At 37.3% G+C, this 23,587-nt stretch overlaps 1 protein-coding gene across 1 annotated transcript in view; it reads right to left on the bottom strand.

The window, feature by feature from the left end:
* The window catches only part of CNTNAP5 (contactin associated protein-like 5), a gene marked incomplete at its 3' end in the record, with an annotated part of 476,754 nt that overhangs the window by 367,761 nt on the left and 85,406 nt on the right, over positions 1 to 23,587 (bottom strand). Inside the window, exon 3 of the mRNA XM_006902200.1 lies at positions 8,849 to 9,042. Within this exon, the coding sequence (XP_006902262.1) occupies positions 8,849 to 9,042 (194 nt within the window). The remainder of the gene's footprint in view (positions 1 to 8,848; positions 9,043 to 23,587) is intronic.

The raw sequence follows: 23,587 nt of genomic DNA, 5'->3' as shown, positions 1-23,587 counted from the left end.
AAATGCCCCATGCCAGTCCATCTCATCTCACCAATGCCTAGTATGTCAATATTAATGCGTTCCATTTCTTCCTTAACAATATCTAATTTCCTACATTCATGGTTCTCACATTCCATGTCCCAATCACCAGTGTCTGCTTATAACTGTTCCTCTTCCTTTGTAAAAAAATTAGCCAAAAACTAATATTCCCTTAAAGTGTTTGATCATATTCTGTGGCTTCTTTTACCAAAAATTCCTAAAATATGGAACAATTCAAGAATGTTTAAACACTATTTTATGGATACATTAGTAAAATTGTTTCATTGGTGCACTTTTACCTTCATATTTTATCAACATGTAAATTAAATATTAGGGTTAACTATTATTCTTAAATAATAAACCCCTAAAAAGTTAAGATTTGAAAAGAGACATGTAAAATTTTTTTCTGAAAGTTAATAAAAGCAAAAGTTATAGGAAAAAATAGGAAACACAATCCACATAGTAGGGGATAAATCTTAGTTTAAATTCCAAAACCACTGATTTCTGGTTGTCTGAGTTTGAGTAAGTATCTCTGAATCTAAATCTCATGTTTAAGGGAAAGTTTATACTTACTTAACACAACTAGATGCCAATCATTGATTTTTTTTAGAATTTCTTAGTAGCTGCAATTTTGTCAACATTGATATAAGTGGATGTACTCTTCATCTCAATTTGAGACTACTTAACACATGTGATTGATCACCGTGCTCCTGCTAAACATTGCTATGTTTTACTTTTTGAATGGGATTTTGTGAGTATGCTTCCCTTTGTCATTCTTAATATAATGTGTGAGGGATGGATCAATTTTGAAATTTCTACCTCTCACATATTTCCTGCAGCATGGGCAGTGTCTCAGGGAAGCTAGTCTTAGAAAAAATCCTGCTTTGATACAGATGGTAGCTCCTTCCTTTTCCTCCTCTGCCCAATTAGTATCTCTTACACTCCTTCCCCACCAGTTGCAAACTATTTTAGAAGATGAGAGAGAGGTCACAAATAGCAAATCTCAGAAATCTTAGCAATTCCACAGTTCTCTGAATTCTGATTTTGTTATTAGGTGTCATCAAGTAATATACCATTCACAGAGACCCTATAAACAACAAATCAGAATCTTGCCCTATCCTGCACCATCTTCACTATCTCTGATATGATTAAACTGATTGTTAAAGTCAGTGTGTCAATCCATCTTGTCAGGGCCCTTACTATCTTCCTGATACTCCACTTTGTCCAGCAAAATGTCTTTTTCCATGGACTGGCCTTTCTTGACAACATGTCCAAAGTCTGTAAGAATTAGTTTTATCATCCTTGACTTTAAGGAATACCTAGTCGCACCTCTTCAAAGATAGACTTATTTGTTCTTTTGGCAGTCTATGAGATATTCAATATATTTTTTTCAATATCACAACCGAATCCACAGGAGCCAAAATATGACTTTGATTTCATCCCACCTGAATTTCAGAATCATCTCAGGAACAGGTTTGAGGCCTTGAACACTGATGAGCGAAGACCAGATGAGTTGTGGGAGGATGTCAAAGGTATCATCCAGGAAGAGTGCAAACGGTCATTACAAAGACAGAAGAGGAAGAAAAGACCAAAATGGATGTCAGAAGAAACTCTGAAGATTGCACTGGAGCATAGAGAAGCCAAAGCACAAGGAAGGATTCAAGATACTAAAGAGCTGAACAGAAGATTCCAAAAGGTAGCAAGGAATGACAAAGCAAAATATTACAATGAAATGTGCGAGGAGCTAGAGTTGGAAAATCAAAAGGGCCGAATTCGTTCAGCATTTCTTAAGCTCAAGGAAACACAGAAAAAAATTCAAACCTAGAGTTGTAATAATCAAGGATGCTTTAGGCAGAATATTAAATGATCCAGGAGGTATTAAAAGAAGATGGAAGGAATATACAAAGTCATTGAATCAAAAGGAATTGGCAGATACAGAAGAATTTAATGAAATACATATGAGCAAGAGCCTATGGTGATGAAGGAAGAAGTTCAAAGTTCTTTGAAGGAAATAGCAAAAAATAAGGCCCCAGGAATAGATGGTATACCAACTGACATATATCAGCTAATAGATGCTGCCCTGGATGTGCTCACCAAGTTGTGCGAAGAAATCTGGAGATTTGGCCAACTCACCGGAAGAGATCTATATTTGTTCCCATTACAAAGAAGGGTGACCCAACTGAGTGCGGAAACTACAGAACAATAGCATTGATTTCACATGCAAGCAAGATTCTACTGGAAGATTATCTAAAATCGACTGGAACAGCACATCAGTATACAACTGTCGGAAGTCCAGGCTGGGTTTTGAAGGGGTCGTGGTACTAGGGATATTGTAGCTGATGTGAGATGGACCTTAGCTGAAAGCAGAGAATACCAGAAAATTGTCTATCTGTCTTTCATTGATTATGCAAAGGCATTTGACTGTGTGGATCATAACAAACTGTGGCTGACTCTGAGAAGAATGGGAATCCAAGAACATTTAATCGTGCTAATGTGAAACCTATACTTGGACCAAGAGGCAGTCGTCAGAACAGAGCAGGGTAGCACCACATGGTTCAAAGTTGTTAAGGGTGTATACCAGGGATGTGTCCTATCTCCATACCTTTTCAAGCTGTATGCAGAGCAGATTATCTGAGAGGTTGGGCTCTATGTGAAGTGTGGCATCAGGATTGGTGGAAGATCTATTAACAATCTGCGTTATGCAGATGACACAACCCTGCTTGCTGAAACTGAGGAGTACCTCATGCACTTGCTGCAGAGGGTCAAAGACTGCAGCCTTCAGTATGGAATGAGGCTCAATGTCAAGAAGACAAAGATTTTCGCCACTGGACCAATTGGTAGCGTCACGATGGATGGCGAAGAGATTGAGATTGTTCACAGCTTCAGTTTGCTCGGCTCCATTGTCAACACTCTTGGCACCAGCAGTCAGGAAATCAAAAAGCGTATCGCGATGGGAAAGTCTGCTGTTAGGGACCTCTCTAAAGTACTCAGGAGCAACGGTGTCTCTCTGGAGACTAAGGTCTGCCTGATACAGGCCATGGTCTTTGCAATCATTTGTTATGCATCAGAGAGTTGATCCATGACTAGGGAGGATAGAAGGAGAATTGATGCCTTTGAGCTCGGGGCTGGAGAAGAGTATTGAATGTACCCTGAACTGCCAAGAAAACAAACAGATTCATCCTGGAGAGGGTTAAACCAGGCTATTCCTTGGAGACAAGGATTCTGGGCCTTCGTCTGACATACTTTGGACATGTTGTAAGAAGATACACTTCCTTGGAGAGGGATATCATGCTTGGTAGGGTGGAGGGACAGCACAGGAGGGGGATACCCTCTATGAGGTGGATTGATTCAGTGACTGGGGTAATCTGGATGGGTGTGTCAGAGGCAATGCGATTGGCATAGGATAGAGCAGGGTTTAGGGCTGTTGTACATCGGATCGCTATGAGTCACAAACGACTCGACAGCACAGTATAACGACTACAACATCATAACTCAAAGGCACCAATATATCTTTCATCTGTATTCATTGTCCAACTTTCAGATGCATAAAAAAAAATAGGTGGAAAACTGTGGCTTACCCTGACAATTTCAATTTTTTCTCCATTTATCATGATATTGGTCTTTTGTCCCAGTGGTGAAGATTTTTGTCTTTTTGATGTAATCCATTTTGAAGGATTTAGCCTTTGATCTTCTGCAACAAGTGATTCAAGTGCTTTGCATTTTTAACAAGCAATGTTGTGTCATCTTTAAAGCTCAGATGGTTGAAGAGTCTTCCTCCAATCCTGATTTCACATTTTTCTTCATAAAATCCAATTTCTCCAATGATTTGTTCAAAATATGGACTGAATAGGTATGGAGAAAAGACATAACACTTTCTTGCTTTTAAACCGTATTGTGGCTTCTTGTTCTGTTCAACAACAACTGTTGGTATAGGTATAGTTTCCCATGAGCATGATTAAGCATTCTGGAATGTCTATTCTTCTCCATGTATCCATAATTTGTTATGATTCACACAGTTAAAAGCCTTTGTATAGTTAATAAAAAAATAGATAAAGATCATTCTTCTTCTCTCTACTTTCTGTCAAGATCCATTTGACATCAGCAATGAAATCCCTACTGCCATGGTCTCTTTTTGATCTAGCTTAATTTTCTAGCAGTTCCCTTTTAATGTACTGTTCCAGTAACTTTTTTTTAAAAGAAAAGTTTATTTTAATTGTGATTTTAACTAATATTTACAGATAAGTTAGATTTTTCATTCATTCATTCATTCATTTTTGTACATTTTATCGCATCTCATTCTCTTCCCCTAACCCAGCTTATTTTTTTTTCTAAATATTCATTCATTTTTGCACAATTACCTCCTCACTCTACAACCCCTCACAGTTCTCCAGTACTCTTTGCAAGAATATACCTCTTTTCCCCTTATTTTTTAAATGTTTATTTTGTACTGGTTCAATTATAAATTTCCTATATATTGTTTTATCACACAAGGTATTCCGCCTTTCCTTTACCTACCCCTCCCTCCACCCACAGAATTATGCAACTTTACGTTAAGACCTTTCCCCATGCTCATCCTTCTCCTCCCCTTCTCACCTTGGATCCTCGTATACATTCTACAATAACGATCTTATCCAGTATTTGTCCTTATGGTACTGAGTTAGTTCACTTAGCATAATTCTCTCCAGTTGCTCCAAAATTAGGTTGTTGTTGTTGTTGGTGGTATGTGCCGTTGAGTTGCTTGTGATTCATAGTGACCCTCTGTACAAGAGGCCTAAACCCTGCTCTATCCTGTGCCAACCTCACTGTCCTCGACACATCTACTCCCATTACCCCAATTACTGAATTGACCCATTTCATTGAGGATGTTCCTCTCTTGAGTTGTCCATCCACCCTCCCAAACATGATGTCCCTCTTCAAGGATTGGTGCCTCCTTGCAACATGCCCAAAGTATGTCAGACAAAGCTTCAGAATCCTTGCCTTCAAATGAGCAGCTTGGCTTCACCCTCTCCAGGACAAAGCTGTTTGTTCTCCTAGCAGTCTATGGTATATTCAACACTCTTCTCCAATACACAGCTCAAAGGCATCAATTCTCTTTCTATCATCCCTAGTCACTGTCCAGCTCTCTGAAACATAGCACATAATTGTGACGACTATGGCCTGAATCAGGAACACCTTAGATTCCAGCCTGATGTCATTGTTCTTCAGTATTCTGGAGAGGTCCCTGACAGCTGACTTTCCCAATGCAAGTTGTCTCTTGATTTCCTGGCTTTTGGTACCAAGAGTGTTGGTTGTGGAACCAAGCAAACAAATACTGTTAACAATCTCAATCTCTTCACCCTCCATAATCATCCCAGTGGTGAGAACCTTTGTTTTCTTGATGTTGAGCTTCAATCCATATTGAAGGCTGCAGTCCTTGACCTTCTGCAGCCAGGGCGTCAGGTTATCCTAAGTTTCAGCAAGCAGGGTTGTGTCATTTGCATAATGCAGGTTGTTGATGATTCTTCCTCCAACCCTGATGCCACATTCCTCCTCATGCAGCCCAGCATCCTGGATGATCTGTTCTGCATACAGATTGCAAAGGTATGGAGACTGAATACATCCCTGGTGGACAGCCTTTCCAATTTTGAACCATGTAGTGTCTCCTTACTCTGTTCTGATGACTGCCTCTTGGTTCAAGTATAGGTTTTGCATAAGAACCATCAAATGTTCTGGAATTCCCCTTCTTCTCAGAGTCCACCACAGTTTGTTGTGATCCACACTGTCAAAAGTCTTTATGATGGTGGTGATATGCATTATTTGCCTTTTTGTGACTCAGGTATCTCACGCATCATAATGTTCCAGTAATTTTTAAATAATCTTCATCAAGACTTTACTTGACTGTGATACTAATGGCAGTTTTTTTTTTTTTTAATTGCCACATTCTTTTTGGGAAAATGGAAAAAATATGGATGTCTTCCAGTCACTTGGCCAGGTTCCAAATTTCTTGCTGTAACTAGCAAGCAATCTAGGGCTCCAATATGTTTGTTTAAACATGTAAAATAACGTAACATCAATTCCTGGGTTTTTTTTTTTGCAATGCTTTCTGTACAGCTTGAACTTTTTTCTTTATCACTGTTGGGTCCTGATCATATATTACTTCCTGATATGGTTCAGTGTCAACCAAATATTTTTGGTACAGTACATTCTTTCCATATTCTTTGGATGCTTCCTGTGTCCTTCAAAATTCTGTCCATAAAACACTTAAATATTGCAACTCAAGTCTTTTCTTGGTTTCCCAACTTGAGAATGCCAAATATGTTCTTCCCATTTAAATTTCTAAGAGCAGCTTTTTGTACATTTTATTTTAATTCAGCCATCTGAATAGCCATCCAACTATTCACCTTTGTTCTGTCCAGATATAGGTTAGGTATGAGACTGAAAATGCCTATAAGCCAATTTTCTGCCTTAAAGAGGCTTGGAGTTCTTTGAAAATATAAGTAAGTGAACAAAGGAGATAAAACAAACATTTGGCCCCAGATACTTCTAAACTCGGCAAGATTACTGTTTTAAAAGATACATCCTAATTTAGAGTAGTCTGAAAGTAACTGATTCGTTGCTAAAGACAAAAAATAACTAAGTTGTAAAAAGTAGACAATTTAAGCTACAGTTCAATGTCGGGAGGAGAACCCATAAAAAGTCTGATTCTGATTGAAAGTACCAAACACAACAAATAATCCCACTTTTATTTGTCCTTCTAATGTCAATATAAAAACTTAAAGTTATTCCTTAAAATGTGACAAATGCTAGGTAATTAATTACTGGTTTGAGGTGTTTCATATAACCACCTCAGAAAACAGCTGTCTCAAATTACATAATGTAGTCCACAAAGACTGTTCTAGAGTCTACTGTGGTGACAATCTGGTTAGCAATCATGTGAGGTACAGCTACTATTTCCCCATTCAAAGAAAAGCAGAATGAAAATATTAAAAGATGAATAGAAACAAATAGCTCAAAGGAATAATGAATTACACAAAATCAACTTTCTTTATCTTGAGATCAGAACTAAATGGTGCCTCTCTACCACTACTAATCACTCTGAAAAGAAACAAAATGGGAGGTTCTGGATAGAATGAGAGAAAAATGTGTCAAAAACAAATAAAATAGAAAGGGGGTGGGGGAAAATAAACCCTAATGGTTTGACTGTGCCTGGTAGGTAGAACTACCTTTGGCTCAACTTCCAGCCAAACAATAAACCTATATCATGAAAAATCACACTAAAGAAGTATGTATTTCTCACAGTTTTATGAGACTAAAAGAATAATGCCAGTAATACCCAGGGATAAAGCTCAGAAGATCAGAAAAAATTGGAAATAAGTGTGAATGAAAACAATAAGCACAAGGTAGAAGTGGGAAGAATACGGCTACATTTTGAGAATTGCAAACAAACAATTGTGAAAAAAAAAAGGGTGAATGAAGTGCTGAATGGAAAATGAATTTTCCCTGTAAATTTTCAATTCAAATAGCAATAAAAAGATTTAAAAATCATAAATTATTCTCAACTCAAACAATGAAGCAAAAATTTCACATATTTATAAAAGTTTATAACTGATTGAAATAGAACAATGTTAAAAAGATTACTTTTCAAGTGAAAGAAATTGATTCTCTTTATGAATATTAAAGCCTTATTTTACAAAAGTCCTAACATAAACATGACAATAATACTGTGATGTTTCAGTCTACCATACATAATCTTATGCCTCAACTTATTACTATTTTTGATTAAGAAAAAAAAAGTGATTTCTAAGCAAGTAAGAAATAAAAGAATGAAAAAAATAAAAATAATAAATAAAAAAGAAATAAAAGAATGTTAAATTGAAGTACATATATGTTTTCAAAAAAGTGGAACCTACTCATGAAAATATATGTACAAATAAGAGAAATCTGAAATCATAATTGGCATTGATTTAAAGGGGGAGCAAATCAGAGATTCTGAAACAGTATGCCATAAATAGCCATGTCATCATATTTTATTTATGTTTAGAAGGAAAAACAGCATTGGATAAAATGTCTTCTAAGCTAAAATCTGAATAAATATGTAGAATATTTTCTCAAATATTACTTTTTTAATAAATTACATTTTTTAATTGAATATTGACTGTGTATCTAAGGTAACCCTCAGATCACATGTTTTCTGGTTGTGTTCCAACTCCTCATCTAGTTTTGATCGATATCCTTATATGCACAACTTTGGGCCTTGGTTTGGGTAAGGAAAGTTCATTTTTTTTTACGGGAAACCAAAGACTCTTTCTAATGCTTGAATAATTCTGAATCTTATTTTCAATTTATAGTTTTTACATTTTCTGATGTTTTCAAATCTCAGAAGCTGTTTGGCATAATAATGTCAGAGTCTGAGGAAAATACACATTTTTGTGCTGAGAATCACAAAGTTGACGAGTTGGTCTTGTTATATAAATGGACTAATTTAGTTGTTCTGGTATATAATACACAAAAATGTAAATAAATATTCAACAAATATATTATTTTTAACAATCAGACTTTACTTAATCTGGTTTATCTATTTTGATAGTGAAAGAACTTGGGCCCAGAGTAAAATACACACTGAAAGTCACTGAAAACAGGAAGAAAACACTAAACTCTTTATAACAGGCATCTTAATTTCCCCAGGAACTAGGACCACACTAGAAATAGAATTTCTGTGTGATATAACTATTTCTGAATGAGCACTCAGCAGTTATCAAGCCACTAACAGTTATGGCATGCAATAGGAGTGTTCACTGGTTACCATTTGCACGCCTCCATTTTACTCATCGGGAGAGAAAAGATGTCCTACCCAGATGTTGTCTTCTTGCTTGTACTGTTTCCAGTTGCGTCCTGTGTCACTAAACATCAGGCTGTAACTTGTCACCCAGTCAGAGCTTCCATATCTTCCCTGTGTGGCCACGGCAGTTATCTCCATCCTATATCCCAGGTCCATCTGGAGCCATTGCTGGGAGTTAGAGTTTGCTGGGGACCAACCACCAATTCCTGGGAAAGGAAAAGAGAGAGAGAGAGAAAGAGAGAGAGAGAGAGAGAGAGAGAGAGAGAGAGAGAGAGAGAGAGAGATAATATCTCATACAGCTATAGCTTTCGACTATCAAAGAGAAATTCAAAGATGAATCATTTGTCTTTGCTAAAAAATGCCCTATCTTTTAACTGCTGGCACTTTGTTTGACATATTTTCCATCCTCCTCTTGCATCTATCTAGTTAACTTTTGTGAACTCATTTCCAAAGCTATTTCTTCGTTTATTCTTCCTCTATTTTCTTGACCACAGAAGTTTCCACATAATGAATTCCTACTGGACTTCACTGTACTTTATTAAAGTTAAACTTATATCCTTTAACTAAATTTATGTTTCCTTCTTTTCTCTCCCCTTTTTCCTTCTTCTCTTTTATTATGTCTTTATTTTCCTCCAAATATGTACTGTGAACCTGATATGAGAAAATGCTTTCATGTAGAAACTAGTATGCAGGAGTAGTGGCCAAACATCTGAAGGAATATAATTAATTGTTTCAAAAGTTGTTCAATGAGCACAAAGAATATTCTGTATGCTGAAGAAAGAGAAACATGTAAAATGTATTGTATGATGTGATGTGAAAGGAAGACTTAAGAACAAGAACACAGAGAACATAGGTACCTTAACAACTGACCAGACTATATGGCAAAAGAAAGTGAAGCTAAAGTAAAAATATGAAGCAACTATATCATTTTTTCAAGAAAGCAAGCGTGAAGTTGAATTATACAGAAAACAGTGCAGTAGAGACAGTACCTGTCATATCTCAGAACAATGTCAGAATCTCACTCATCAAATCTGCATGTAGTTTGTTATGTTTGACACACAAAATATTTTTCTTAAATTAATAAAAGCTTTGGATATCAACTTTATATTAATTTTTATATTTAAACTTTGTTTTCAGAAAATAAATATTAGGTCTTACTTAGTCTCTTTGTAACTTTGATGGCCTTTATTTCACACGAGAACACAGATATCCAAGTTCGCCTTTCATGGTCTCAAAGTTAGATATTACTGAAATTTGAATAGAAGGGCAATCAAATGCCTATGCCAAAGCTATAAATAGGATGAAAACTGCCCTTTCCTTAACTGCCTTCCTTAGCGCATCAGGTTGGAACTTAACTGAATTTTAACTTAATCAATAAACCTATTCTTGGTAAATGGATACTTTAAAAACTGACACATGTTGTATTGATACTCTTTCACTATATGGATCTGTAGTTGTATCCCATCGAGTAAGAACGGACTCATAGATAATGCTTCAGAGGTTTTCAGAAGCAGTAAATTTCATGGGAGAAGATTCCCAAGCCATCTTTCAGGAAGCGGTGGATAAGTTTGAACAATGAACCTTTGGAATTACAATGCAACTTCTTACTACTAGGCCACCAGAGCTCCCTTTATGGGACTAAAATTCACTTTATTCCAGGCAATAGCTGTTATTTGCTCATAATGAGCAAATGTGGGCAGAGCAAGACTATTCAATAGGTTTTTCAAGGTTTTTTTGGTTGTTTTTTTTTTAACCAAGTGGAAGCAAATTATTTGGTCTTGCTTTTGAAACATCTTGGTGTGAGTTTAAACCTCCAACATTTTTGTTAGTAGTCTATTTCTGGTGGCCTAGTGGCAAGAAGCTGCCATGCAATCCTGAAGATAGGTGGTGCTAATGCACCAGCTGCTCTGAGGGAGAAAAATGCACTTAACTGCCTCTGAAAACCTGGTGGAGGGTCAGCTGTCATAAACAACACACACAAAACGCATACACAGTCTATTTGTGCCATCCAGAGATTTCTAATCGCTTAGCTGCTTTTTTGATGGGATAAAGTTTTGTTTTAATCCTGCTGAGGACAATAAAATTCTAGGATAGGAAAGAAAGGAATGTGCTAAGCACCTACTGTGGAATAAGTTATGTCCAGAGTTTTTGAAATAATATGAATGTAGTGGCAGATATCACTGACTGCTCACCAATATTGATCTTTTTGTCCTTCTAGATCAACAGAATTGAAATGGGATCATGGTCTAATTGTATTTCTCCATTTTCTTTACTTAATATATATGGTCAAGTTGTCAAGCTCTCTACAATAAAGCTGCATGTGAATTAGCAGTGATCACATAGGGAGCTGTGCTGTTAGTTAAGCCTGCCTCTCTCCATTGGTTCCAATCAACCAGTTGCTCCTTGGAAGAAAGATGAGGAATTTTCTTTCATGTAACTTACACCCTCATAAACAGCCTGGAGGATCATCAGTTCCAACTCAACAAGCTTTGAGAATTTCAGGGAAGTATATCCCTTCCTTATTTGCTTCATCTTCTGCTATCATGATGGTAGAGTAACTACATGGAAAATCTTGAACCTTGTACCCTCAGATAGGCAAAATGCCTGTCTCCCTGAATACTAGTCATGAACTCCTTTTTCTTTTTTACCATGTCATTGAAACTTGGGTAATTATATCATTCTTAGCTACTTTTCTACCATTTAAAAGGAGTCAGTTGGACCTCTCCTTCATAACAGGAAAAATTTTTTAAATAAAAATATATTTATTCTTCCCACACCAGTGCACTTTGGAATCTATTTGCTCCTGTAGTTTAGCCTACTTTAACACAAGTATGATATTCTCTGAAGTAAATATGATTATTAAAACCATATAGTTGAAGAAACTGCAAACCAGAAATTTAACATATCAAGCATAGAGTATTCAAATAACATCTCAGGAAATCCAGTTATTTGAGACTAGTTTGTAAAAGAAAACTGCTTTCAAAATTTTAGAAAATAAGAATGTAGTTATTGATAAGTAGGAAAAGCACTATAAAGAAGTATTTGAATGGAGATTGCAGGACATCAGAATCAGGAATACTGCATCAGTCAACTCTGGATATCTTCAATATCATGCCAACCTTGTTCAATAAATTTGTAATTATTCTTAACCTATTGTTCATCTCCACCTGACGTCTCCTGTTGTCCATTCTGTAAGTTCTCTTTTTTAATGTAGATTAAAATATAAGGTTTGTATCAGCTATATGATCTTGACAATATTAAAACACAGTAGAATTTGATAGTGATTCCCTGTGAGTTCTGTACATTTGCTGTATTTTATACATTTTCTGTACTCAACATGTATCCCTTCATAAGCTGACATTCTCACTGTCCATAGTTATGTGGCTTATTGCAAGAAGAAAGAGTAGAACAATCTGATAGATGAATATTTTGTATGACCATCATTATGTTAGAAATTAAAGTTTTAAAGTCTTAACCTTTATTTTTTATCATTAGTAGTCCATAACAAGATGTTGTTCTAGAAAATAACTCCTTAGTCATACTTTATAGGTTTTTTTTTCTTTTATTTGCTGCAATACAGTAAGGATGTATACTGAGTATGAAAGAAAAAATAATAACAAAGAGTTTTCCACTGTATTAGCACCCTGCAAAGAATATAATCACAAAAGGATTGCTCATCTACACAAGAGAGAAAAGAGGATGTGGTAGAGCTAAAATTCTTCACATTTCTCTAAAGAACGTTATATCTCCTTTCAGTTCATAGTAAAATCCTTAGTTTACCAAACCCCTAAAATTAACCAAGATGGAATCATTGATATTAACATTCATTAAGAAGTTTTAAAATTTAAGACCTTCATTTTCAGCTCTAAAAATTACAGGCAAACTATCTGGGTGGTAATTGCCAAGGGCTCATTCCTCCCTGCTGTTAAAAATGTTCTCTGCATTACAACTAATAGTCAAGACATTCAGTGTTGCCATGGTTTCTGTGGCAAACATTTTGTTCCCTCTAGCAAACAAATGATGAGAATGGTCTGAAAATACTATTCTTAGTTGTTTTAAAGACATACCACATTCATATTTCTTTTCAATGTGTGCTTCATACTCTAAATTAGGGGTGCAACATACAAACGCAAATGTGCATATTTTTGGCAAGTTGAAGGTGTTAAATAAAGTCTGTAATTGTAGTTGCAGCAACAGTGATTAACTGCAATTTCCATAAATCTTGAAACTGTAAGAAGCATCTGAATTTATAAAAAGATTACACTCATCATGGATTTTTATAGCATCTAAAATTTCCTAAATGATTTTCAACATTTATCTTCATCTATCTTTCTGTTGTGGTTTAGTCCACAACACAATAGTTCTCTACATAGTACAAAAAAAATAAATCATGATGATACCGTTCCATAAGTAAAAATAATAGGGATCAATTGACCCATATTCTGTCTTGTTTTATTTCTAATACACTCTAAGCCTAATACACTACAGTCTATAATGGGGACAAGGTGGAATAGCACAATATTATACAGAAAACTAAGTACTTTGTTCAAGGCACATTCTGCTGAAACTCCACAGAATACTGTACTAATTATTTCATTTACTAAACTTCATCACTGCTTGATAACAACAACATTGAATTAAGTGGTAGATTTATATGTTTAATCATCAGAAACACCAGGAGCTCTAGTGGTGGTGGTGTTGTTATATGCTGTTGAGTTGCGTGTGACCCATAGCAACCCTATGTACTGCAGCTCTGAAACCTGCCCTGTCCTGAGCCAGTCTCACTAATTCTGACACACCAATCCCCACTGCCCCAGTTACTGTATCAATCCATCTCATCCAGGGTCTTCCTCTCCTGTGCTGCCCTTCTACCTTTCCTAGCATGATGTCTTTCTCCAAGGACTGGTCCCTCCTGGACACCCATCCAAAGTATGTGAGACAGAGCTTCAGTATCCTACCCTCCAAGGAGAAACTTTGTTTCACTCTCCCCAGGACAGACCTATTTGTTTTCTTGGTGGTTTGTGGTATGTTCAAGATTCTTCTCCAGTACTACAATTTGAAGTCATCAATTCTTTTTCTGTTATCCTTAGTCATTGTCTAGCTCTCCAACACAAGTAATTGTGAAGATCATGGTCTGGTATAGGCACACCTTAAGAAGACAAATTCCTCGGCACACTCACTCTCTGGTGCGTTATTCAAGAGCCGAATGTGATATCTGACTGATAGTTTTAAATTTTTTTAGAAAGATACTTATGACATGATGAGTAGGTTGGAACACATTGATTAAGATAGTATTTAAAGTTTAAGTACTAATATAATAATAAAAGATATTAGCTTAAATTAAATATGTTATTTATTATTAAAGATTAACAAAAATGATAACAGTAAGGAATTGCCTTTGAATTTAAAGTTGGAGATTCTTCACATTTTGTCTACAATTTCCTGCACACAAGCCCAGTTAGATATTCAAATGCAGAGTTAAAGTTTCTAAGGCAATCTGAAAGATTATAAATACAGGAATGTTCATATTTTCCATTACTTAATTGTTTTCATCTCCATTCCACGTATCAGGGGAATCTTTGTGCTGACATAATTTTATATAATGTTTATACAGCCCTGGCTTAGTGTTAAAGTCTTAGCACTTAGTGGTTAGTGTCTTGTCTTTATATCTCAACATCAAGAAAACAAAAAATCCTCACTACTGGACCAAAAGGCAATATATTTTTTCATAGGGATAGCACCTAGCAACAATAGTGTTATTCATTGTTGTAAGTTGTTGTTATTGTTTGCTGTGATCAAGTAGAGTACAACTAGCAACTCCATTAACAAAAGATATATACTCTGTTCTATCCTATGCTGTCTTCAAACTTCCTGAGACACAATAGCCCATTGCAGCAGTCACTGTGTCAATTCACCTGGTTGAAGCTCTTTCTCCAAAACTCCCCACTTCCCAGCATTATGTCCTTCTCTAAGGAATAGCACTTTCTAGCAACATGTCCAAAGTATGTGTGGTGAAGCCTCATCATTCTTGCCTCCAACAGGCACTCTGGCTGTAACCTCTCCAAGACATATCTGTTTGTTTTCTTGGCCATCCATGTGATGTTCAGCACTCTCCTGCAACACCACAGCTCAAAAGCATCAATTCTTTTCCTGTCATTCTTATTCATTGTCCAATTCTCAGATGTCTAACAAGTAATTATAAAGACTATGGCCTGAATCAGGTGCACTTTAGTCCTCAAACTGACATCATTACTCCTCAATAATTTGTTGAGGTCTGTAACTTCATGTTTTCCCAGTGCAATGTGTTTCCTTATTTCTTGACTGCTGGTATCAAGGGAGTTAATTGTGGACCCAATCAAGATTAAGCTGTTGATAATTTCAATCTCCTCTCCATCTATCATGATGCTGCCTATTGGTCCAGTGGTAAGAATCTTTGTTTTCCTGGCATTGAGATGCAATCCAAACAGAAGGCTGCATTCCTTGATCTTCTGCAACAAGTATTTCAAGTCCTCCTCACTTTCAGCAAGCAAGGTTGTGTCATCTGCATAATGCAGATGGTGAGTCTTCCTCCAATCCTGATGTCACACTCCTTCCAAAAGAGTTCAGCTCCTCAGAAAATTGTTCAGCATAAAAATTGAATAGGTATGAAGAAAAAAATACAACCAAGGCACACTCCCTTTCCAATTTCAAGCCATGCAGTGCTCCCTGACTCTGTTCATACAACAGCTTCCTGGTCCAAGTATAGGTTTTGCATCAAGTGTTCTGGATTTCCCATTCTTCTCAGTGTCAGCCACAACTTGTTGTTATCCACAGTCTAGTGCTTTTGCTCCTGTTTTATAGGAAACCTAAAGTCAAAATCGTTGGGTTATTTATCCAATATGGTACAGCCAGTAGTTGGCTGAGCACTGGATACAAATCTGGAATTATTCTCTCACTCAGCTATACTACCTCTAAGTCTTCCCACAAAGACTATTGTTTTATTTCTCCTCTCAAAGGAATTACTTCCAGAAATATAATAAATATCTTGTATTTATTTCCAATATTTTTTAAACTGATAGCAATCAGAAATTATATTGTGAATTTTCATTTGATAGAGAACAAAAGATGATTCATTTGTGCAGGATACATGACAGAATTTTGTCTTCAACACAGTCTTTTTTATTTCAAGTCCTTGAGTGTAATTTTACCAGGAACCAAAGTCTTAAGAAAATACATTTATAGAAAGACAGGAAACCTGGGTCTCAACTTCTCACTAATCTGATATTCCAACTCGAAATCCTAGTGTCGACTGTCAACCTAAAACAGGGCTCTTGTAGAAAATGTAGAGATCTATTTCTACACTAATTTTTACCTCTAAATCCCAAAGAGAAACAGTGACTGATGTCATGCACCAGAAATGATCGCAGAGCAAATTCTACACAGGCTGATGGTTAGCAGTATTTGAAAACTATCTTATCAAAAGGCAATAAGCCTATTTGAAATTTTAAACTGTTTTATGTACACACACACACACACTATTTTCTCACTCAGTCTGTTTCAAGCACACACCTAAGTCCATCTTATAAATTCCTAAAATCAACCCACGAGAAGTTTCTTAGGTGTGTGTTTTCCCTTAACTTTACACAAGGTTCTATTGAGTAACAAACAGAATCTCAAAAATTATTAGCTTGAAAATGAAAGTGATCATGAAACAAGTGGTGCAATTCTGGGAAAGGATCGAAGTGTTTCAGGACTAGAGCTATCTAATGCTGTCATTATGTGCCATTGAGCTAGAGCTGATTCATAGCTGACCTTCAAATGGCTTTTTAGAGGCAGAAAATCTCAATGAAGAGGATTTTTTTTGAAGGCTCTTATTTTTTGCACAGGACAGTTGTTGGATTGGAACTGCCGGCCTTTGCATTGACAGTGCAACTCCTTACCACTAGGCTACTAGAACTCCCTAAGTGAGAATGTAGAGTATATTACGCACTTTTTCATCACTGATGAACACTGCACAGTGTAGACTAATAACTCCATTGTCTTACATGATGGTAATACTCACACGGCTTCCTGAACCTCTCCCCAGAGCATTTTTAAAAATTATTTTCTTTTGGTTTGCAAAGAAAGTTTGTATACATTGTTTTTCACACCATCCTTGATTCTAATGGTTTTTTATACTTTCATTCCAATTCTTTATGTTTTATAAAATTAATCTTCAGAGCTTTTATAATCCTTTTGCAACAGAAGGTTGTAGCTAAGCAAAGAACCCCACCTCCCCACCATGACTTTAAAGTTGAACCCATTAGCACCATCCTGGTGCTATTTTGCATGGATCTTTGGACTTGGATGCTGAGATTGAGAATCGTCAGGACTTCTACCCTCCACTTTTTATATTAAAATACAGGGTTAAAAAAAATCTCTTGGGAAAACCTAAATTGAGTGGACCCTTTACTAAACAAGCCTCTCGAGAAACATCAAACAATAACCTCTTATAAGAAGAGATGGAGTTGCCCTGCTTGAGTTCATTTTGTAGGAAAGAAGAAATAAGGTAATGTTAGAAGACAAATATAGGGGGAAATGGTTTGTACTACAGGGTCAGAGCTAGGTATTGTAATTGAGTCCTGCTTAAAAAGCAATAGAAAATTCTGGTTTGCGTAGTATCTGCCTCTGCTAACTCCAGAGTGGTACCTGTCAGATAGAGTTGAGGTGCGAGGGGAAGAAAAAAGCTGGTCCCAAGAAACAAACATGTCTTTATAGTGTTGTCTGAGAGGGATTCCAAGTGACCTGACCACACATGGGGAAGGTCAAAATGGCACAAGGGTGGCACTAACTATTAGGGCTGCCTCTTTTTATAGGGTTTTTAGGGAGGACAAGGGAAGATGATATTTTGCTTGGAATTTGGGGCTGTTAATTAACTTGTGTTCTAGGATTCCCGTTCTTCTCAGAGTCAGCCACAATTTGTTACAATCCACATAGTAAAACACCTTTGCATAATCAATGAAACACAGATAGATATTCTTCTGGTATTCTCTGCTTTTAGATAAGAACCATCTAACATCAGCTACAATATCCCTAGTACCATGACCCCTTCTAAACCCAGCCTGGACTTCTGGCATTTCTCTGCTGATGTGCTGTTCCAGTCATTTTTGGATAATCTTCAGTAGAATCTTGCTTTCATGTAAAATCAATGATATTGTTCTGTAGTTTCCACACTCTGCTGGGTCATCCTTCTTTGGAATGGGAACAAATATAAATCTCTTCCAGTCAGCTGGCCATGTGGTTGTTCTTCAGATTTCTTGGCACAAATTGGTGAGTACATTCAGGGCAGCATCTATTGGCTGAAATACATCAATTGGTATACCATCTATTCCTGGGGCCTTTTTTTAATTTCCATCAAAGCAGCTTGAACTTCTTCCTTCATCACCATAGGCTATTGCTCATATGTTATTTCATTAAATTCTTCTGTGTCTGCCATTCCTTTTGAGACAGTGACTCAGTATATTATTTCCATCTTCTTTTATTACTTCCTGGATCATTTAATATTCTGCCTAAAGCATCCTTCATTATAGCAACTCAAGGTTTGAATTTGTTCTTCAGACCAAGAGGCAGTCATCAGAACAGAGCAAGGAAAGACTGCATGGTTCCAAATTGGGAAGGGCGTACACCAGAGATGTGTCCTATCTCCATACCTTTTCAACAGGTATGCAGAACAGATCATCCTAGAGGCTGGGTTCTATGAGGAGAGGTGTGGTATCAGGATTGGTGGAAGATCTATCAACAATCTGTGTTATGCAGATGACACAAGCCTACTTGTTGAAACTGAGGAGGACCTGAAGTGCTTGCTGCAGAGGGTCAAGGACTGCAGCCTTCAATATGGACTGAGGCTCAATGTCAAGACGACAAAGATTCTCACCAATGGACCAATTGGCAGCATCAGGATGGATGGTGAAGGGATTGAGATTGTTAACAACTTTAGTCTGCTTGGCTCCACAGTCAACGCTCTTGACACCAGCAGCCAGGAAATTAAAAGATGTATTGCCATGGGAAAGTCTGCTGTTAGCGACCTCTCCAAAGTACTGAAGAGCAATAGTGTCACTCTGGAGACTAAGGTGCATCTGATACAGGCCATGGTCTTTGCAATCCCTTCTTATGCATCAGAGAGTTGATCCATGACTAGGGAGGATAGAAGGAGAATTGATGCCTTTGAGCTGTGGTGCTGGAGAAGAGTATTGAATGTGCCATGGACTGCTAAGAAAACAAACAGATTTCATCCTGGAGAGGGTTAAACAGGACAGCTCCTTGGAGGCAAGGATTCTGAGGCTCTGTCTAACATACTTTGGACATGTTGTAAGGAGGGACGGGTCCTTGGAGAGGGACATCACGCTTGGGAGGGTGGAGGCACAGTGCAGGAGGGGAAGACCCTCTACGAGATTGATTGACTCAGTGACTGGGGTAATCATGATGGGAGGCAGAGCGATTGGCACAGGATAGAGCAGGGTTTAGGTCTGTTGTACATAGTGACTGGATGGCACATAACAACAAACAACAATTAACTTCGGTTTGTGCTTTTGTGATAAAGCCCAGAGTTTTATCAGAATCCATCTTCTGGTCTGGTCCTGGATCTGGTCGCCTTAGATGTCATCAGGGTTCTTAAGGAGTGATCAGTGCTGGGAGCAACTGGGACATACTTAACATTCTTTCTCCAGTACCTCTCTGATAATTTGAGTCCCTGGTGGGAGAAAGATTGCCAATCTTCTCCCTTGTAAATACAGCTTCCAGAAATACTGTTTTTGGGTTAGCTATTACAGACAGTCCCAAAGCAGGAGGAATGACCTTTGAACAATGTTTAGGGGAAGTGAGTCTCTTTGTAGAACTCATTTTGCTTTCTCCAGAAGTAAATTAAAAGACAATTGATTGAAATTTTATTTGGATGGAGCAAATGAAATGTTATGAAAAGAACCAATTCAAAGCGCATCAAAAAGCCGGTCATTCCTTGGGCTGTACTTAATTCTATCAGCATAGAAATCATTCAATATTTTTCCTACACAAGTGACAGGAAGCTAGATTTTTCTTTTCCACTCCTTCTGCCAAATAGGAATGGAAGACTTATGTTAAGAGAGACTATGGTAGGATAGTATTAATAAAGCTTCATGAACAAAGTGAGGAAGATAGATATATAAGGATTGGAAGTGGTACTCTGGGGGTGCTCAGGAGTTAACCCACATTCTACTTAGCATGTGAGCTCTTTCCCAACTCCAGGATTGGGTAATAACTCAGAAGTAGCTCCTTCTTAAGAGTTTTTCTTTTTGCCAAACTGAGCTTCTTTTTGTAACGCTCACTGTACCCTATCTCAACAAAAAGACTAGTAGAGTGCTTGGTAGCATATAAACTCGAGCCATGACAGTTTTTAGTACACAAAGCATCCTTTCAGAGCTAGACTTAAACCTAGTACACATTCTTGCTAACTTTCCTATTCTCTTCTAGGATTCTGCCAATAGGAGGACATACACCTCTCTAAATCACTTCAACAATAAGTCTTCTGTTTCAACTCAGCTTCTAAGGACCTGACCTAACACAGAGCCTTTGCAGTACAAGAGAAAACCTCAAGGGAATTGGTCACATGAAGGCCCTGCAACAATTTGTGCACTTATCCACATTGTGTCTGCTTGCCAGCCCATGTTTACAATGAGAGGATTCTAGAATTACTGTAGAGGATCAAATGCTTATCACTTAGGTAGTTTGGTCATGAAGTTCTACAAAGGACTCCTTTTTATAACAGAAAACTACACAAGTCCTGGCAGATATAGAATATATATCTGGTTGCACATTTGACAACTCACAAGTTATTAAGAAAATAAGGATAGTCAGAGGACAAATGGATCTCAGAAAATCTGAAGTTTAGTCAAAGAAGAACAGTTTATATCTTGCTTGCCCTCTAAATCAAGGATGCATTTATGTCATGCATATGACAGTTAGGAAGCATTATAAACCTAGGTGAATGTATTATATGTACAAAAGACTCTAGAGCTATGATGCAATTAGGCAACCCTTAGTGCATTACATCAAGAGAAGATTCTCACCCTTACCATTGGACTGATTGGCAGCAACATAATAGATGGAGAAGAGATTGAAGCTGTTAATAATTACAGCTTGTTTGGCTCCACAATCAACACTCTTAGCATCATCATTCAGAAAATCAAAAGACAAACTGCACTGGGGAAATCTGTTGTCAGGGACCTGTCTAGCGTGCTGAAGGCAACAATATAAGTCTAGAAACTAAGGTTCACCTAATCTTTGGTCTTTATAAGTAATTGCTATGCATCAGAGAGCTGATCAATTACTAACGATGACAGAAAAATTGATGTCTTCAAATTGTGGTGCTGGAGAAGAGTCTTGAACATACAATATACTGACAAGAAAATAAATAGTTCTGCCTTGGAGAGGTTGAAACCAAGTTTCTCCTTAGGCACATATCCAGGAAAGACTGGTCCTTGGAGAACAACATCATGTTCATAATGTCGGAGGGGCTGTAGAGGAGAGAAAAATCCAGGATGAGTTGGATTAATACAGTACTGGGGTAATGGGGGTTGGTGTGTCAGAGTCAGTGAGACTGGAACAAGACAGGGCAGGCCTCATAGCTGTACATAGGGTTGCTATGAGTCACAGGTGACTCAACAGCACATAACAACAGTGAATTACATGTTGTCTGCTAAACAAGATTTTGAAGTTGAAAAAAAATCTACCAGCTATTTCATAGAATAAAGATTGGCAAGCTATTTCTGCAAAGATAAAAAGTCTCAGAAACTGGAATTCACTTAACACTAATGGGTTTAGTTTCAATTGTCAAATGGGTCTTAGCCAACTCTTTGACACCTAAATAATATTTATAATTGACACCTAAATTTACTATAGTTATCTCCAGAGGTGTAGTCCACAGGAAATTGTGCTGTTAACCCAAAGACTATACATTCCTAGAGATGTAAAACCATTAGTAGATCTGTAGAAAGATGAGCAATCTCCCCATGTGTGATTTGTTTGTTTTTTATATGCCACCAAGTTGACTTTGACTCTTAGTGACCTTATGAACAATATCTCTAAACCCTGACTTATCTTTAGCCAATCTCACATCATACCTGTCCCCATTTGCCACAGGCGCTGTATCAATCCATCTCATCCAGTGTTATCTTCTTTAGCACTGAGTGAGCCTCTACTGTTCCAAGCATGATATCCTTCAAGGACTGATCCCTCCTGGCAATATTCCTGAAGTATGTGAGAGAGAGCTCCAAAATGCTTGCCTCCAAGGAGCATTAAGGCTTCATCCTCTCAAGGTCACACTTGTTTGTTCTCTTGGGAGTCCACAGTGTGTTCAATATTCTTCTCCAGTACCACAACTCAAAGGCATCAATTTTTCTTGTGTTATCCTTAATCAGTGTCCAGCTCTCAGTTGCATAGCAAGAGACCAAGAAGACTATGACCTGCATCAGGCATGCCTTAGTCTCTAGATCAACATTGTGGCTTTTTAGCACTCTTGAGATATCCTTGCCAGCAGACTTTCCTAAAGCACTTCATCTTTTGATTTCCTGACTGCTGGTGTCAGGAGACATGACTACGGATTTGAACAAGGAAAAAAACAATGGTTAACAATTTCCGTCTTCTCTCCATCTATCATGAAGCTGTCAATGGTCCCATTGGTGACAATCTTGTTTTCTTGATGTTGAGTTTCAGTCCATATTGAAGACTATAGTCCTTGACTTTCTACAACAAATGCTTCAAGTGCTCCTCAGATTCAGCAAGCAAGATTGTGTCATCTGCCTATTGCAGATTGTTGAATCTTCCTCCAATCTTGTTGCCTCATTCTTCTTCATAAAATCCAGGCTCCCAAATAATTTATTTTGCATGTAATTGAAAAGATATGGGGAAAGAACATATCCCTGACACACTCCTTTCTTGATTTTGAACTATGTAGTGTTCCCTTCCTGTTCATATGTCAGCTTCTTGTTCTAAGTATATAGGTTTTACCTAAGCAAAATCAAGTGTAATGAGATTCCAGTTTGAAGTGATTCCAACTTTATGGCAACTTAATTAGCAGCTTCACAGTTATCAACATGTTGCTAATTACTTTATAGCTTAAGAATTTATATTCTTGTTGTTTATCAGTACTCTTATTAATAAAGCACTTATCTTTCAGTTTGCTGTACTGAGATAGCTTGTGATGCTGAAAGCTGTGTCACCAGTATGTCAAATGCTAGCAAGGTCACCTGTGGTGAACAGTTTTAGAAGAGCTCCCAGACTAAGATGGACTAGGAAGCAGGATTGGCCATCAACTTCTAAAATAGCAGGGCTCTGAAAACCCTATGAACAATGGAAGATCCTGTATAGTCATAGTATTAGAGGTAGAGCCCAAACTGAAAGTCAATCAAAATGGGGAGAAAGAGCTGCAAACATCCTTTAATTGTTGGAACATGAAATACACAAAGTATGAATGTTGGAATACTAGAACTTGTGAAAAATGAAGTGGGTTGTATGAACATCCACACCATAGGCATTAGGGAGATAAGATGGATAGGTTTTGGTCACTTTGAAACAGACAACCACCTGGGGGAGGGTTTGTAAAACAATGAAAGAATCTTTTCTTTTACTTTTCCATAATTTTTGACTCATGTACTTAAAACTCGTTAGTCAAATTTGTGTCTTCTAGGTTGCAACACCCCCATGATACATCTTCAAGGATATGAACATGTACGGCCAAGCACAATCAATAAGAGTGCATCT

The sequence above is a fragment of the Elephantulus edwardii genome, unplaced genomic scaffold (genome assembly GCF_000299155.1).
Source record: "Elephantulus edwardii isolate Elephantulus edwardi_28Jun2011 unplaced genomic scaffold, EleEdw1.0 scaffold00380, whole genome shotgun sequence".
Taxonomy (NCBI): Eukaryota; Metazoa; Chordata; class Mammalia; order Macroscelidea; family Macroscelididae; genus Elephantulus; species Elephantulus edwardii.
This window is presented reverse-complemented; position numbering and strand designations above follow the sequence as displayed.